The 17351-nt window shown below is 37.6% G+C and overlaps 2 protein-coding genes and 1 long non-coding RNA gene across 4 annotated transcripts; all 3 read left to right on the top strand.

Moving 5' to 3' along the window:
- Positions 1 to 12274: 12274 nt before the first annotated feature.
- LOC145096051 (uncharacterized) lies at positions 12275 to 13482 on the top strand (the record flags this gene model as incomplete). Its single annotated transcript, XM_079033826.1, has 4 exons — positions 12275 to 12394; positions 12497 to 12572; positions 12854 to 13179; positions 13393 to 13482. Coding segments are annotated over exons 2-4 (444 nt in total), but the record flags the coding sequence as incomplete, so codon positions are not given.
- A 9-nt stretch (positions 13483 to 13491) lies between these two features.
- Positions 13492 to 14546, top strand: LOC145096050 (uncharacterized). The gene is made up of 6 exons (XM_079033825.1): positions 13492 to 13611; positions 13692 to 13764; positions 13840 to 13920; positions 14011 to 14074; positions 14164 to 14251; positions 14339 to 14546. The coding sequence occupies exons 1-6, from the start codon at positions 13511 to 13513 to the stop codon at positions 14544 to 14546; spliced, it is 615 nt and encodes a 204-aa protein (XP_078889951.1). The 5' UTR covers positions 13492 to 13510.
- Positions 14547 to 14827: 281 nt separating this feature from the next.
- Positions 14828 to 16218, top strand: LOC145094808 (uncharacterized). 2 transcript variants are annotated; one of them, XR_013703579.1, is made up of 3 exons: positions 14828 to 15011; positions 15175 to 15619; positions 15869 to 16218. It is a non-coding gene; the product is annotated as an uncharacterized LOC145094808 (long non-coding RNA). The 2 variants fall into 2 exon arrangements; XR_013703580.1 differs by having other exon boundaries at positions 15865 to 16218.
- Positions 16219 to 17351: the final 1133 nt, after the last annotated feature.

The raw sequence follows: 17351 nt of genomic DNA, 5'->3' as shown, positions 1-17351 counted from the left end.
GAAATGTGTCTCAAAGAGCTTTGGAGGTTGAGAAATGAGAGGTCCAAGGTTCATAATGTTGTTGAAATAGGGTCCAATAGGGTTTGTCCCTGCATGTGTACGCCCTGCATACTACAAGTTTTCTGGAAATGGCAAAACTGCCCCCTAGGGACCAAATCTGCAAATTATTTACATACCAAGGGTAAAAAATGAAAATACCTTGAATCAGGTGTTACAACTCTCCCCTACTTGAATCAGACGTTGTCCTTGAATTCTGCTGCCACAAATAACTCTGGGTAGTGCTCCCTCATCTCATCCTCAGGCTCCCACGTCTATTCTGAACCCTTGCGGTGCTGCCACTGCACCTTTACCAACTCGACAACCTTGTTCCTCAAGGTTTTCATCATCCGATCAAGAATCATCACCGGTCTCTTGATATAATTCAGGTGATCATCCACCTGAATATCCTCCAATGGAACCACTACAAAATAATCGACCAAACATTTTCGTAGCTGAGAGACATGAAATGTGCTAAGGATATGACTAAGTTCCCCGAGAAGATCCAAGCGATAAGCAACACAACCCACTTGGGCCAAAACGCTGAAAGGACCGATGTACTTGGGGCCCAACTTGCCCCTCTTCTTGAATCGGATGACACCTTTCCACGTTGACACCTTCAGGAAAACTATATCCCCAACCTGGAACTCTAAGTCTGATCGACACTTGTCGACATAGCTCTTTTGATGACTCTATGCTGTTTGAAGTCTACTCTAAACCTGTTGAATCAACTCGATAGTCTTGAGTACCACTTCGATACTCCCCATGACTCGCTGACTGACCTCACCCCAACATATCGGGGTTCTGCATTTCTTCCCATAGAGCTTTTCAAAAGGAGGTCGATAGCTGCTAGCGTGATAACTATTGTTATATGAAAACTCCGCCAAAGGGAGATACGGATCCTAACTCTTACCAAAATCCAATACACACGCCCGAAGCATATCCTCCAAGGTCTGGATAGTCCGCTCACTTTGTGGGTGGAAAGTCGTGCTGAAATGCAGATGAGTAACCAATTCCTCGTGAAACCACTTCCAAAACCTCGAAGTAAACTGGACATCTCTGTCTAAAACCACTGAAATCGGCAGCCCTTGACGTGCCACAACCTCCCTGATCTATATATCGGCTAACTTCTTAACATAGATACTCTCCTAAATCGGAATAAAATGAGCGCTCTTGGTTAATCGATCCACGATGACGCAAATCTAATCCACTCCGCGCGCTGTCTAAGGTAAGTTCGTAATAAAATCCATGGTAATCTCTTCCCATTTCCAAACGAGAATGTCTAACGGCTGCATCTTTGCGTAAGGTCACTTATGTTCGGCCTTGACATTCCTGCAAGTCAAGCACTTCTCCACATACCAAGCTACATCTCGCTTCATACAGGGCCACCAATAATCAGGATGGAGATCTTTATACATCTTTGTCGCCCCGGGATGAATAGAGAATCTCGGCTTATGTGCCTCCTCCATCAGAACACGACACACACCACCTCAATAAGGAACCTACACCCTCCGATGGAGAGTCAATAATCCCCGACTATCATAATCGAAGGAATCCAACTGACCCACTATGCACTCACTCTTTGAGTGCTCTTCCTTCATAACCTCAACCTGGGCCTCTCTAATCTGATATAAGAGTGGAGTAATCATTGTCATCCTCATACAAATATCCTTGATCGGAGCCTCGACCTCCTTGCGGCGGAGAGCATCGGCCACCACATTGGCCTTCCATAGATGGTAAAGGATCTCACAATCATAATCCTGTTGGGTTTTGAGCATTCTAACACTCCAATGGTGTACATGCAACCCTAAATACCTTGGTTCTATGTTTTCTCTATTATACATGCAAATATCAATTTCCAAGGTATTTATCCTAACTAGCATATTATGAAGTACAAATAATATAAAATCTAGTAGAATGACATACCTCTTTGTTGGTGCTTGATTCCATGTAGCTTGATAGCCTAGTGCCCCAAGCGTGACACCTCAAATGGTTCACACAACATCAAATGCATTTGGAATAACTTAGAGAGAAAATAGAACACTTCAAAATCGGCTTGCCCTCACTTGTTTCTTGGTTACCGATTTCTTCAATAATAAGATCATTATATTGTTAGTCACAATTAGGGTAAACCCTAATTGTCATGACTTTCCATTTCCTTGGATCCATGGGTTCAAATACACCATGGAGCATCCTATGGGTTTTAGCCCTACTTGATAATCCATGGAGCATTAGCCCGTTATATAAGTATGGATGATTTACACAATCAACCCATATGTTTAATTAGTAATTTTTTGATCACTTAATTAATTCTAGATTAATTCTTGATCAATACTAATTAAATAATCTTTATTAATATATTAGAACTTATAATATATTAATAAACATTAAGTGTTATTTCTCTCATTTTAGTCTATCCAAATGCATGATGCCATGCAACCCAAATGGACCATGCCGGGTCGGGTCAAGTATATACCAATTATAGTTATGGACTTAGACACTAATCCAACACTCTCCCACTTGGATAAGTCTAAAACTATTATTACAAGTATAACTTCATAACCCGACTAGCAATCGTAGCTCTCAAAACCCGCTGTTGAACTCTGAACAAATCAATGAAGTGTCCATTAGATAAGTGATCATATATTCCTCCATTCTAGATATCATATGGATTGAGACATGGATTACAATCATTCTCTCTGTCCATTTGTTGTTTCCCGATTTCCGATTTATGACGACTGACTAATTAAACAAATCAAATCAGTCTAGGCTCGGCCGAGCACTTACATTTTGTCATCACTAAATCATCAAGGGGCCCACATATATCGCTTTTATCCCTTTGAGGGTAAAAGGAATTGATAAACTTCTACTCATATGCTTGTACTGACTACTTGTTGAATCATACACAAAGGCACATTTTATAACATCGAGTTACCAATGCGTTTTCGTGTAATCAATGCATAACCAACTCATAGTTAAGAACTCATATCTCTAGGTTTGAAGAATATAAGATATTATCATCTCATGATTCACTCGTGATAAAATCCATGAAGTGATTCGAATGAGCTTGGGTTTAATCCAATACTCAGAACTTATGAGCACTCATGAATGTTGTAGCAACCATTGCTATGTCTAATGCACCTTAGACAAATCTTACAAGCCAGATTCATGAAAGTCTTAATTCAATACCTACTTCCAACGTATGACCGACTGTGGAGAGTTTGAATAAAATAATTATTCTGGAAGTCAAAACATGCAAAGTGAAACACAAGAATAATACTAATCCTATATGGCCCCAACACTTTGAGAGTAAATAAAAACACCTTTTATCTAAGAACCATATTGATTACTCATTATTCAATGTTTCGATTTTATCAACTTAATACTTGAATTGAAACAATAGTCATTCCATCCACCAAGCATGCATACTATGTTCTTCCAAACAATAGCTATGCCATACTCCAAGTATGCGCACTATGTTTACATATGGTCTTCTCTTTGTGAAATAGATCAATTGACAATATTTCAATGATGCGCATTTCACAATCCCAATCCCTTTTGTAAATGTAAGAATACCAAACTCTTCCCATTTACTGTAATCTGTTAGATTCTAAACTTATATGCAATGATCCCCTTGTAATGACTATGCATTAAGTCACAAAGATTTGGCAACAGACATTACACCGTATTCCAATGGAAATCAATTCCATGGAAATGAAGTCTCAAATTCAAAGTACATTCCTTTGAACATCCTTCTTTGCATTAAGTTCTTTAATCTTATACAGATTCAAAGAATAACTTCCACCTATGGAAACATTCCATATTCCCATTGTGACTATCACTTCTAAACAAGATATGCCCCTTTTCAGAATATGTCAATATGGTCATTTCCAAAGTTTAACACTATACTTCCAATTGTCCACGAGCAACCAATCCTTGGTAAACCTCAGATTGTCCTCGAAAATTGCTTAATCATTTTAGTCATATCCGATTCTATTCCTTTTCCCTTCTTAATTCCCTAAGCATTTGGAAAATTTAGAAGGGATGTAATCGATCCTATACCCGAAGCATATGGAACACGATTCATGCTATAAAAATTTTATTTGCCATGTTCTCACAATTCGAACTATGAAGAGGGATGCTGTAATCATAATCGAATTTTGAGAACACCACATATTCAGAATTTCCTTATGTTGAACCATTCCAACATAACAGTCATATATATCCTTGACTAAAGTTGATTAAAATCTCAATCTAAGCTTGTAGAATTGGAATGAAGTATAAAATCCTCTCCCTTAATTATAGCAAAACAACCTTTCAAACCCGAATTGAAACTTTTGTTTTCTATAATTAACATTGCTAACTTGCAACACTTAACATAATAATCATGCTCCCACTAACATGATGATTATTAGCATAAAACTTATGCTCCCACTAGCTCTGGCATGTATCCAGAAATCAGCTGGACTTCTTGAAATTAATACTTTATTGACTTTCTTACTAAAGTTCAGAATTCTGATACGAGATGATTTGATAAGACTTTATCAAAATCATACACCTTTCCTTAGATAGCTCACTTGTTTGTCTAGACCTTTTGCAATTCTCACCAGTTAGTGTGCCGGTTAACCACACACGCTCCACTAACTATATGAGAATGCAAGTATTGCAACTGCTATATACTTAAAATCTTCTTAGTGAAAGCGTTTCTTCACCATCATTTTCATGAATCGAAGAGAAACCTTATGACACTTAGATTTTATGGTGTATATGTTCCTATCCATGTGAATTTTTTAAAACCATAATCAAAAGACAAGGTTAGTGACAAATCCAAACTCAAATGGACTTAACTTGTTCAATCTCATTTTCTTGCCACCCGTCAGCACAAGGGCCTACCATTGCTTCCAGGTTGTTATGCAAACAATTGAGAACTCATACAACTCACAAGCATAGCCAACTTTAACTGGAATGACACAGAAACAAGAATAAGTCAACACGATAGGTTATAAACCTTAAGTCGTGGGCTAGTGATTAACAATACTCTTGATCAGTTCTCATAACTATCTCAAGACTCCCACTATCCTCTTGACATATAAGATTCTCTTTGTCAAGAACCAAACCCTAAAAAAACAAATATTTAAGAGTTAGTGTGGATTCTTATCAAGGAAAAACATTTCTCACAATTGGTCTTAGTTGGTCTTTATTTTATCCAAAACATCACAACTTACCAATTTCAAATGTACAAGAGTAAGAAAACATTTTACTCTACATTTGACAAGTGTTTTAAACCTTTCTTAAGATTATGTCACTCAAGGCTCAATCTTGGAGTATGACTCTAAGGTTTGTTTTTGGAACGAAGTATGATTTATCTTTTGATTTAACCATTTCAATAATTCATGATTCCTATCCTTAGCCAAACAAATGAACTAAGTTGTCCTTAGAGGATCCATTGTGATATGGTTTCATAATCACTAATATAATCATAAAACAAGATACTCAAGCACTCTCCCATCTCTTCAGATTGGAGAAACTTTTATATTCCTGCCTCATTTGATTCTTCTTATCCTTTCTGTCATACATTGAAACTCTTCCAAAGCATCAAAATTATACTTAAACTTGTAAGTACAACCATATTTACTAAACGTTAGTAAATCATGCCGAATAGTCTTATCGATCTTTTGTGGTGGACTTCACCAGTGCACAAGAATGTGTACTTGATCTCTTAGTCCTTCACTTGACTCACATATACATGTGAACAAGGAATTAGTCTTAATTTCCCAAAGATGGAAAATTCTCATTCATCATACTATACAACTTGCATGATTTCCATGTTTCTATCCAACTGAAACTTTGGGTGATGAGAATCTTTCCTTATTTGGTAAATTATGACACTACCACAAATGAAAGAATCAAATCTATTTACCAATATTGCTTATCAATGGAAACATATAAACAACATTTTTTTCACAAATGCCATTTTAAGGATACTTAAATTTTTTTTTATTTTTTTTTAAAACTTGTGGAAAAACTTATCCTTACAATGCAAATACATATGAAAACATGTTTTTATCTATTTATCAGCAATATATCATAACTCTTAAGCAGTTTCTCAACATTCTAATCACTGGAGCATTTTCGCGATCAGAATCAGCATACTCTTTTTTTAAGCTTCCTTTGTTTTTCTAAAACATCAAAATGTAATTAGATTACATTATGTATTAAGAATCTCCAAACAGGATGTTAATAGAGTTAGATAATGGGCTTTACCTAAAGTAGAGTCAAACATTTGACTTTACTATCCTTATGGACTTTTAGGTAAATTCGGCAGCTTCGCAACTAATGCCCCTTCCTTTGGCAAAAGAAACATATGGACTCTTTGGAAATGGTACACGAGACTATCATAGACTTAGCCTTTCTCTTTACCATTGGGTCAAATGACTTGACCATGGCCCATCCCTTTCCATTTGGAAGAGAAAGTTTTTCTGGACTTCCAATGCAACCATTGTCGATGTTCAACTGGGTTCGGGAAGTAGATCTTCTAATCCAATTTACTTTATTAATGCCCCAAATCATTTCTGATTTAGCATTATCAAGAGAATAGGTAAGATCACTAAGGGTCATGTCATGATCTGTCATCAGGGAGTGACTAGTAACATCCCGAATCCAGGGTTTGCTAGTTCAGGGTTTAAAATGAAAATGTATAAGGGCAACTTGGCGAGTCCATGGGTGGACTTGGCAAGTAGAGTCGCGACTATGGTCGCGTGTTAAGCGGCAGAGTAGAGTTATGATTAGAGTGATCCGAGTATGGTCATTGAGCAGCGTGTTTGCGGCAGTGGGATGGAATCACATCCGGTTTGGAATGTCTGCTGAGGTCGCAGAAGGAATTCCGCGGTGTAGAACCAAGAGGCTCGGAAAGGATGCAGGGAGGGAGTCTCGGGCTCTCAGTGTGATTCTGATCAGGGAAGTGCGTATGTAGTAGTGGTTCATCCTGGGGGATGTTTGGAGATGTCATCAGTGTATCGGTTTTTCCCAACTTAAGGGTGTTAGAGTTAGTTTAGCATGTGTATGTGATTGCAAGAGGAGAATTCATGGGAGTTGCTCTAAACAATGTGTCTTTCTGTCAGCAGAATGACTAGAGTTGGACTCGAGTTGGGAATCCAGTGGTGCATGGTTATTTCTAGCTCATATGGGTCGAGTGATGGTTGTGATTTGGAGCAGTATTGCATCATGAGTAGTACTCAGTTGTTAAGTGGAGTTATCAGAGGGTAAAGCCGGTGGCCGGCTTGAGACGGTGATCAGGACACCGCAAGAAAGGAGGAAGTGAGTTCCAGTTTCGATGGTTGTGTTTTGAGGAACCTGGTTAGGTTAATGCCAGGTGATGCGTGGCAGGAGTATTTCTAAGAGTTGAGTTGTTGCAGGCTTCGAGGACGAAGCCTAATTTAAGTGGGGGAGAATTGTAACATCCCGAATCCAGGGTTTGCTAGTTCAGAGTTTAAAATGAAAATGTATAAGGGCAACTCGGCAAGTCCATGGGTGGACTCGGCGAGTAGAGTCGCGACTATGGTCACGTGTTAAATGGCCAACTCGGCGAGTCGGCGGCTGGACTCAGCGAGTTGGTGCTGGGTGAAGAAAACCCTAATCTTCTGGAGTCTACATCAGTTTAGGCTCATCTTTGTGGTAAGAATCTTCTGTCTTGAGCTCTTTTCCCCTTGTTGTCTTCCATGAGGGTTGTTTTGGGGTTTTCGGGAGTATTTCATGAGTTATTCGGGATTGGAAGATGGATCTGAGGATGCTACCTCAGATCTGGAGTAGTGAGGATCCAAATATGCATAAAGTCCCTATGTTTGAGCGTTTGGTGAAGTCATCTTGTCCCAAACCCTAGCCCTAGGGTTTAAAAGGCCTAGATCTCCTTGGATTCACGTAAAATTTGCCACTTTACGTGATGGATGGCCTTAGGAAGGGTAGATCTATGGTTTGGATCATCTGCATGGCTTGGAAAGCCTCTGTATGGATTCAGACCCGGTGGTACTCGGCGAGTCACATGGGTGGACTTGGCGAGTTGCTTGAAGATAGGCTGGGACTCGACGAGTTGGAAGAACAACTCGGCGAGTTGGATGAAGATGGCTTGGAACTCGACGAGTTGGAAGAACAACTCGGTGAGTAGGTTGAAGATGGACTTAGACTCGACGAGTCTGTTCTTGGACTCGGCGAGTCTTGTCGAAGAGTCCCAATCTTTTCTGGTTGAGCCGTGAATCGGTGATTCAAGGGATGACTCGGTGAGTTGTGTGTGAGTGGACTCAGAGTTGTTGGACTCGGCGAGTTGAGTCGCGGATTGGGGGAATTCTGAGCATGGGGATTCGGCGAGTCACCGGGTTGACTCGGCGAGTAGAGTCAGTCAGGGGTTGACTTTGACTTTGACTTGGACCAAGGATTGACCAGTGGTTTCTAGGGGCATTTTGGTAATTTTTGGATATTGTTTGAGTTCAGTGCTTTGGTGGTTGTCCAGTAGTGGAGATCGTATCGGTGATCGGAGCAGCTTGGGTTATTTGTTCAGTCGACAGTTTCGAGCTGAGTTATCCTCACTATATCAACAGGGTCTAAGGCACCAAGGCCGACCCTTATCAGATTGAGATCCGGGTAGTTGTTGTTATGTTATTGCTTTGATATGTTTGCATCCTGGTAGCTAGGATGGTATATGTTAGGGACCTGGTTGAGATAGGTATCCCGAGAGGTAGGGTGATGCTATGCTAGTGACCGGTTAGGTCGGTATCCTGGTTAGGATGATGATATGTTATGTGATCTGTTTGATCGGCTTGTTGACTGTGAATTGCTATATGATTGTATGTTTATGTGCACATGGTTGTTTGGACTGGAGTTGGGTTGAGGCGGGTCCTGCTTTGTGCTGTAGGCCAAGATACCCAGGGCGGACCGGTTGTCCTGAAGGCCCAGCGGGCGATCCGGATAGGCTGTAGGCCCCAAGAGGGCGGATCAGACGTGCCGAGGCTCGGAGAGTGGACCAGGCCGACTGAAGGCCCGGTGCGGGCGGACCAGTCATACTGTAGACTCAGAGAGTGGACCAGGTGGATTGAAGGCCCGGTGCGGGCGGACCAATCACACTGCAGACTCGAGGTATATGGATAGACTTGGAGGGTGGACCAGGTGGACCATTGGCCGGTGCGGCGGACCAGTCCCACAGTAGACCCGAAGTGCATGGTTGTTTTGTGATCGGATATGTTATGGCATGTTATGCGTGTATGGTATATGTGGTTGGTATTTTGGGGATATCTCACTAAGCTTTCGGGCTTACAGTTGTGGTTTAATGTTTTTCAGGTTCTTCAGGAGACCGTGGCAAGGCGAAGGCGTGATCGTACCGCTCCTCGTGTTTATATTGTGATGAGATTCTGGGAATACTTAAAATAAATTGTATTGAAAACCTTTTTGCAATAACTTTAATGGAATTAGGTTGTTTTCGAAAATTTTAAATTGGTTGAAATTTTTGGTCGTTACATGACTGAAGAACCAAGTCAACAGTCAGCTGCCTCGAGACTTTGACACCCGACTCTCCCGGTTTGCTAATAGGGATTGAGTGACTTAGAATTTTCAAGTATTTGAGCTTGTGGGATAGGGAGAATAATAAGAGGAGGTGGAGGTAATGAAGCATGATTTTCCAATCCCATTAATGCACAACAAAGGGATTGATATTTCACCTTGATTGCCATTTGGGATATCATCTTCATTAGGAAAGCTTGTTCCTAAGGTTTTGGGAAGACCATAGATGTCTTAACAAGACATCTATAATGGGAGAAATTCAATTTTAGTAGATTTAAAGTCCTTAACATAACACCCAATATGTAATATTAAGACTAGGACCCAACAAACTATTTTATAACTTGGAAAAGGGATGTCGTAATCCAAGCTATAAAATATTTGAAGGTAGGTAAATGACGATTTACCAATTTCCACCATGAAAAACGAAATTATTCATTAAGTTTTAATTGGATTTGAAACTCCTAGATCTTTTGAGATACATTGAATTTCAATGGCATGTTTGAATCTCGATGTGCCCTTTCAAGTTTGTGACTGGGATGCTGAGGATCACAAACAATGTGTGAATAACCATGCAAATTGACTTGGTACCCTTAATTTTATCACCTAATCGATGTGCCAGTTAACCACACACGCTCCACCGATTTATGATAAAACTTAAGTTACCCTTTGCCACACATTGTCAGTCCCATGTTAGTGTGTCGGTTAACCACACACGCTCCACTAACGACTTAACAAAGGTGCAAAGTGTAATTTCATCATGGGTTAGAAACATTTCAAATTTTCCTAAGTAACTAAGATTGGGAATTTATAAGTGTTTAGTTACTTAGTATTTATCATTATACTTTTAATGAAGGGAGAATTATAGTCCCTTCCTACCCATTCGATTAATGACCCTCCACCAGTCAAGGAAGCGGTGGGTGAGAGTGGACACCCATTAAACTGCCATTTTATAGGCAGTAACCTTATACCCCCTTATAGACCGCACTACAAGAAAAAAGGCCTTTTACGACGCGCAAAATACGACGCTCATTGATCTATGTTACGCAAAGGAGAGTGACATTAGAAAAATGTCATCTCTTCAAAAAAATTTAGGATAGAAGACACGCATTATTGCGCGCCCTTAAATTAGTGTCTAAAAAAAACACGGAGGGCACCTATAATAAAATGTGCGTCGTCTAAGGATGTCGCTTTATATTTTTTAATGGAACGCGCGTTCCATCCTTTAATAGTGGGGGAAAGGGGGAAATGAAATTCTGAAAAAATTAAAAACCCGCCAAGCTCTCCTCTACCTTCTTTCAATCGTTCTTCTCTCTCTCTCTCTCTCTCTCAATCAAATACCAAAAATCGACGATTGTTGGAACTAGGGTTCCGGTTCTTAGTGAAATCGAAGGTTTTTTGGTCACCAGGCCATGAAATTGATCAAAGGGGTACAGTTTTTGGAACCATGACTATTGTTGGAACTACGGTTTCAGTTCAAAAACCCTTCATCTACTTCCCTCGATCTTCAGTTCCTCAAGTACTTTCTTAGCCTCTCAATCAATAGAAGAGCTGTATTACAACTACAAATTTAGAGTGATTTCCATATCAAGTAGAACAATAGCTCCATTAAAGTCAAGGTCTCGAAACTCCATGGTCAATCACCATCGTTGGTTACTAACACCACCATTTGTATAAAAACCCTAGAACCACCAGGCCACCCTTTTCCTCCATCCATGTCCCTCCTTTCTGTCTATCTCTAACAGACCACTGCAACATCACATTCACTTCTCCTGGCATGCGACTGCGACTCCCAAAAGATTTAGTGTTATGCTCGATGCTTCTCAACAAAATCGATCGAGGTGTCGGCGCTCCTATCTCATAGAGATTTAGGGATTTCTTGGTTCAAGGTATCGAATCTCAGACATCAACAACTTTTTTTGATGACCCGGTCAGATAAAGACGTTTGATGAACGAAATTTGTGTATCTGACTCGGAAAGCTTAATCTAATCGGGTGAGATGGAAAAAATCGACTGACTGAGAAAGGAGGAAGAAAGGGAGAAGGGTTTCCAATTATACCCTTGCCCTACCAAAGGAAGAAATCAGCGACTCCATCGTTTCTTCTCCTACTTCAACGCCAATTTTCTTCTCCCGCAACAACCAATCGTCGACGATCCTCTTCTCATCTGTTCCAATTTTTTGAAGTCTCCTTCCCCTTCTCATCAGGTACGCTTCTTCCTTTTTCCTCTTCTCATCAGGTCCGATTTTTTGATAATATATAGGTTTTGATTTATGATTTTTCTGTTGAACATGTATGGTTCTTCATTGAATTCTGAAAATTTCTCAAAGAATTTAGGCCCTGTGTTCAATTTCATCATATTTCTTTTGTTTTAGACTTGTGCTCAATTTCAAGGAGGGAGAGAAACCTGCGATATTTGTTGCTCTTATTTTCTTGATTTGCACTTAGGAACCATTGGTGTTACCAGATAGCAGGTTACCATGTTCTGCTGTTAAACTTTTCACCATTCCTAATGAATTAAAGAATACTAAGAATAAATGACAGTATCCGTAAGGTCGGGGTGTCACATAAAATATCAGGATATGAAAGTCACATAACTTATTCTCTCTGCAATAAATGAAAAAGCACCAGTCAAATATATATATATATATATATATATATATATATATATATATAAGAATCAGTATAGAATATTAATGCGGGAGTGTTTGTAGCTTTTTGGGTGTGCATATCTTGGACCATTTGGGCATTTCTACCACTTATTGTTGGATAAGTTGTTCAAGGGCAAAAAAGACACGACAACAGTTGCCAAAAAGGTATCCTAAGAACCTTTGATAATAAGGATAACAATGGAAATTTACAATCTTACAACTGAATTATATGATACCTAATTCGCGATTTGATCTATATATTTGTAGGTGTTGCTTGAACAAGTGACATCTTCTCCATGGAACAACTTGATTTTTATGCTTTACTATGGGCTTGTTATCGAGGGTAAGGTCTTTTTGGTTCCTTGTTTGAATAAATATGTTGACTATAATTATTTTAGTAGATAAACGATTATGAATTGGTTTAATGCTAATGGGGGTGTTTGGATGTATGATTTGAAAGTTATTATTTTGTTTTGAAAAATAACAAAATCATGAGTAATGATAGAAATAAGTTTTTCTATATAATCTGTAAATAAGTTTTCTTGCATTTAACCTTTTTAAAGTTGATATCATTTTTCAACTTTAAAGTCATATAATAATTTATGGTCATGTATATATATGCAGGAAGATCATGGATCCAAGTGAAATCTAAAATCAAGAAGGAATACCCCACAGTACAATACGCAGCTGCCATGGCTTTGCCACCTTTATCTATTCGAGGTGATTTGGGAGTTGTTTCTACTGCTGGAGTTAGATATGCATATCCACTCCTAAAATCATTTGCAAAAATGGGACCTCAAGGTGTTCTTGGTGCCACAAAGCTTTTACGCCCTTTTTCAGAAATAGTTGATTCATTGGGACTCAAAGATCCTTTCATTAGAAATTGGGTGGATCTTTTGTCTTTCTTACTTGCTGGAGTGAAATCCGATGGTGTTCTTTCAGCAGAAATGGTACATAATCATATCATACATTAAAAAGTTTCTTTTAAGGTAGTTTTACTTTTTGGTATGATGGAATTGAGGAAGGAATGGAATGGGCTATTCCATTACCACATGTCCTCATCCATTCCATTCCAACCAAACAGAATCCATTCTATTCCTTCATATTTTATAGTTCTCTAAATGTCTAATCTTTTGCCTGTATATATATCCACATATTTGCAGATTTATATGTTTGCAGAATGGTATAAACCAGGTTGTAGTTTAGAATACCCTGTTGGTGGAACTGGAGCACTTGTTGAGGCTCTTGTTCTTAGATTTTCCTTCTGATAAACTTCCAAAAATGTCAGAACCTTCACAACTTATGACAGAAAATACACGTTCTGATCTTTATGTTGCACTCCCTGTTCTCAGTCAAGGAAAGAAATGGGTCTTACTATACAGGTAAAATTTCATCTTCATCATATTTTCAGTTTCACATTATTCTTGAATCTTGATATATCATTATCTTTTTTATATGTTAGTACATGGAGGCATGGCATATCTCTTTCAACCTTATATAGAAGAAGCAATCTTTGCCCTGGGTTAAGTCTACTGGTAATGTCTTGTCTTCAGTAACTATGCAAAATGTAAACTTTACCCTTTAACTGAAACTTGATTAAACATTTTCAGGTTGTTGGAGATCGTAAAGGTGCAGTGTTTGGTGGTTTAGTTGAGGCACCTTTGAAGCCATCAACAAAGAAAAGATACCAGGTTTGTAATTGTTTAATTAAGTTCGTTTCTCTATATGTTGACAAAAGACTTTTCTACCCTTTTTCACTATGATGAGTAAATACTATACAGGGATCGAATGATACATTTGTGTTTACAAATACACCAGGGCGTCCTGTTATATATCGCCCCACAGGTACTGCATTTTCTTGATAATATATAAAAAAATCTTTTATAATTTTAATATTTATTTGGGATTTATTATGTTAATTGTGCATTTATTAGGGGTGAATCGGTATTTTACTCTTTGTTCAACTGAGTATTTAGCGCTTGGTGGGGGAAATCATTTTGCATTGTATCTCGATAGTGACTTGTAAGAGTGTTGCACTTGCATCATTCCTATTTTTCTTTTTGAGGGATAATATGGTAATTTGGCAATTTGCATATTTTTTTTCCCCAGATTGAATGGGTCAAGTTTGGCCTCAGAAACTTATGGTAACTCTTGTTTGTCACACACCCAAGAATTTGAAGTGAAGGAAATTGAGGTGCTTTCTCTCACTTATTTTTGCAAAAATTACATTTTTGGTCCTCGAGTATGGCTGATTTTGTTCAATTTGGGTCCTACAAAATTCTCTTGCAAATTTGATCGTTATTTGAGGTTTTTGTAACGTTTTTACTCTTCGTTCCAAGTAAAATGAGTTGGGACTAAATTTGAAAAGATCAGCAATACTCAGGGACTAAAAATGGTCAGCTTACTTAGAACAAGGACTGAAACTCTACAAGAAATTTCAAAGGACCAAAATTGTAAGAGAATTTTTGGGGACCAAAATTGTAAGAGAATTTTTGGTGTACCTTTTAACTTTTATGGATGACCTATATAATAGTGATAACTACAATTAAACAAAGTAGCATCCACTTCTCAGGTTTATACTGCCCCTGATTCCTCATATTTAACAAATTTCAATATATAAATGATTAAATTCTCATGTTTTCTGTACTTTTTTACTAATTTACAATCACAGGGACAACAGATGCAAATGAGGAATCTTCACGATCACATGCCATTCTTCGTTCATAAATCTTGCAGGAAATGAAAGAGGTGCAGATACAACTGATAATGATAAGAAAACAAGGTAAAGGTTGGAATATAGAATGGAATGGAATGGAATGAGTCATTCCATTCCATTTCTTCCCTCTCTATTTTTCTCTCTCTCTTTTATTCTAATGATCAAAGTTCTTGTTTTTAATATCAGTTTCCTTGTTCTCTTTTATACTTGATGCACCTTTTATTTGCAGGCTTGGCCTGTGCGTACTCCAAGGCCTGTTGCTTTCAAGCTTGTTGTTGATACCCCTCTTCTTACTGGACAGGTAAGTTTCAAATCTTTTTGTTGTGGATTTCTTATAGTTTCTTTTTGTTGTGGATTTCTTATAGTTTACTTAGCTTCTTAAATCAAAGAGTATAAAGCTTTCCTAATGTGTTCTAATAATTAAGAAAACGGTGTTTTTTTGAAAAATACTGATGGACTTTGCTATTTTGTTGTATGGTGTATTACCTTGGATATAATTTGTTTTTACAGTTTTCTCTTTTTATTTAATTTAAATTTGGATATAAGTTTGTAACACATGGGATTTATGATTGCAACAAACAATCTTTCTTTTCTTTCTAGACATGATTAAAGGCATGTTTTTGGCTGTAGTTATTGGACCACCTGTTGTGGTTGCCATCATTTTAATAGTACAGGTATTATTCTATCTCTGAGAAATTTCATTTGCCATGTCATCAAAAGCTGCCAGATGGACTATTATCTTTCATGTTTGAGTTGGTTCTCAACTTGTAGAAGAATAACATAAAATATTTTGGCATCTGAGTGTAAAAAATAATATTTGAACTCATAAGTTCCTTAATAATACTTTATTGTGTTACATGTACTTTATTACTTACTCATAATATATAATTCAATCTGATTATTGATTATATATTATGAGTAAGGAGAGCATTCTAAACATTCTGGAAACTTTAAAAGAAGAGGGAAATAGGGTCTTGTTCAATGCTTTAGCTGTGTTTGCTCTAAGGGAGATCAACTTATCACAAGTAAGTTACTGTTTCACCCTTTTATTTAATATTTTTGTGATTGAATGAAAGTCTTAATGAAAGTAATTGACAACCTTTCTCTGTAAATGATGTTGTGATTGTGGGAGAGGTGTTGTGTTTTTCTCTGTTGCTAGGTAACCTTCTCAACAACAACATTCTACTTAAGCAGGTGAGTAATCAAGATTAAGGGAGACTTGTAATCATGTTTGACATTCCTTTCCAGTAAGAAAAAGAGTTGTATGATTATTTGTTAGTGTTATAGGAATGTATAACCCATGTTAGCAATGTTTTATTTTTGTTTAACATTTGAATGATTCTTTGTATGACATTACAATTTGTGTAATTTATTTTATTTTTTGAGTATGAAATTTTATTTTATATTATGCAATGGATTGTATTTTTTGTATATGGTATTTTATTTCTATTATGAGAAATTAAATGCAAATTTAATTTAAAAATTAATAAATATATAAATTTATTTTTTTTAAACATTTAAATTTACGATACGCAAAAATGTGTGTCATCTTCATTTATGACATGGCCTTTCTTGACAGGGGCTTTCTTGATACGCATTGCGTGTCATTAACACGCGCGTCGTAAGGTTACGACACGTGAATGCGTGTCATCTTCCTTTATGACAGGGCCTTCCTTGATACGCATTGCGTGTCGTAAACGCGCGTCGTAAATGAGCGTCGTAAATGAGCGTCGTAAATGCGCGTCGTCTATAGACGACGCGTAAAAGCGCGTCGTCTCTCTTTATGACAGGGCCTTCCTTGACACGCATTTGCGCGTCGTCTGAGCCTTTTACGGCGCGCAATGAGCGTCGTAAAAGGCCTTTTTTCTTGTAGTGCCGGCTTCGTGAATGAGGCCTACTAATGGTAAGATTAACTTTATCTTATACATATCTATATAATTAAAATTATAATAATAGTATAAGGTTGTATTTTAAACATTTAAAATACTTGGTGGTTTAATCTATTAATTAAACTATACTCTTAATTTAATTAAACTTAAACCATGTATTTATGGAATTATTAACTCTTTTAATTAAACACTTAAATTAATTTAATGAAGTCCATAAAGTTTGAATTTTAACTTTTAAAATTGTAGAGTTTGGAATTAAAGCATTAATGTGTGTGAGGATTCACAAATTCCGAAACTTGAGGGCAAGTTTTGAAACTATTCAAAACCTTTCATTTCATAACTTATGGGTTTAATGGTTCATTAAAATGAAGACTCTTCATTTTTATGTAACCTTTTATTCTTTAATAACACTTTTAAAGAAGTGACTCTTAAACATCCATAACTTGAGGACAAGTTATGGAGTCATCAAAACAATTTAATGAAAAGACTCTTCATTTTTTTGTGTAACCTATGGAAC

This window comes from Lactuca serriola, chromosome 3 (genome assembly GCF_051521515.1).
Source record: "Lactuca serriola cultivar US96UC23 chromosome 3, Lser_US96UC23_V15, whole genome shotgun sequence".
In the NCBI taxonomy this organism is placed as follows: Eukaryota; Viridiplantae; Streptophyta; class Magnoliopsida; order Asterales; family Asteraceae; genus Lactuca; species Lactuca serriola.
Note: the sequence above shows the minus strand (reverse complement) of the source record. Positions and strands in the feature narration are given on the sequence as shown.

What these genes read in the sequence shown, in the direction of transcription:
- LOC145096050 (XM_079033825.1), top strand. Translation starts at nt 13,511, where the DNA reads ATGTCAGAACCTTCACAACTTATGACAGAAAATACACGTTCTGATCTT. An exon ending in AAATGGGTCTTACTATACAG is followed by an intron (nt 13,612 to 13,691) that starts GTAAAATTTCAT and finishes TTTATATGTTAG; the next exon opens with TACATGGAGGCATGGCATAT. An exon ending in TTGTATCTCGATAGTGACTT is followed by an intron (nt 14,252 to 14,338) that starts GTAAGAGTGTTG and finishes TTTTTTCCCCAG; the next exon opens with ATTGAATGGGTCAAGTTTGG.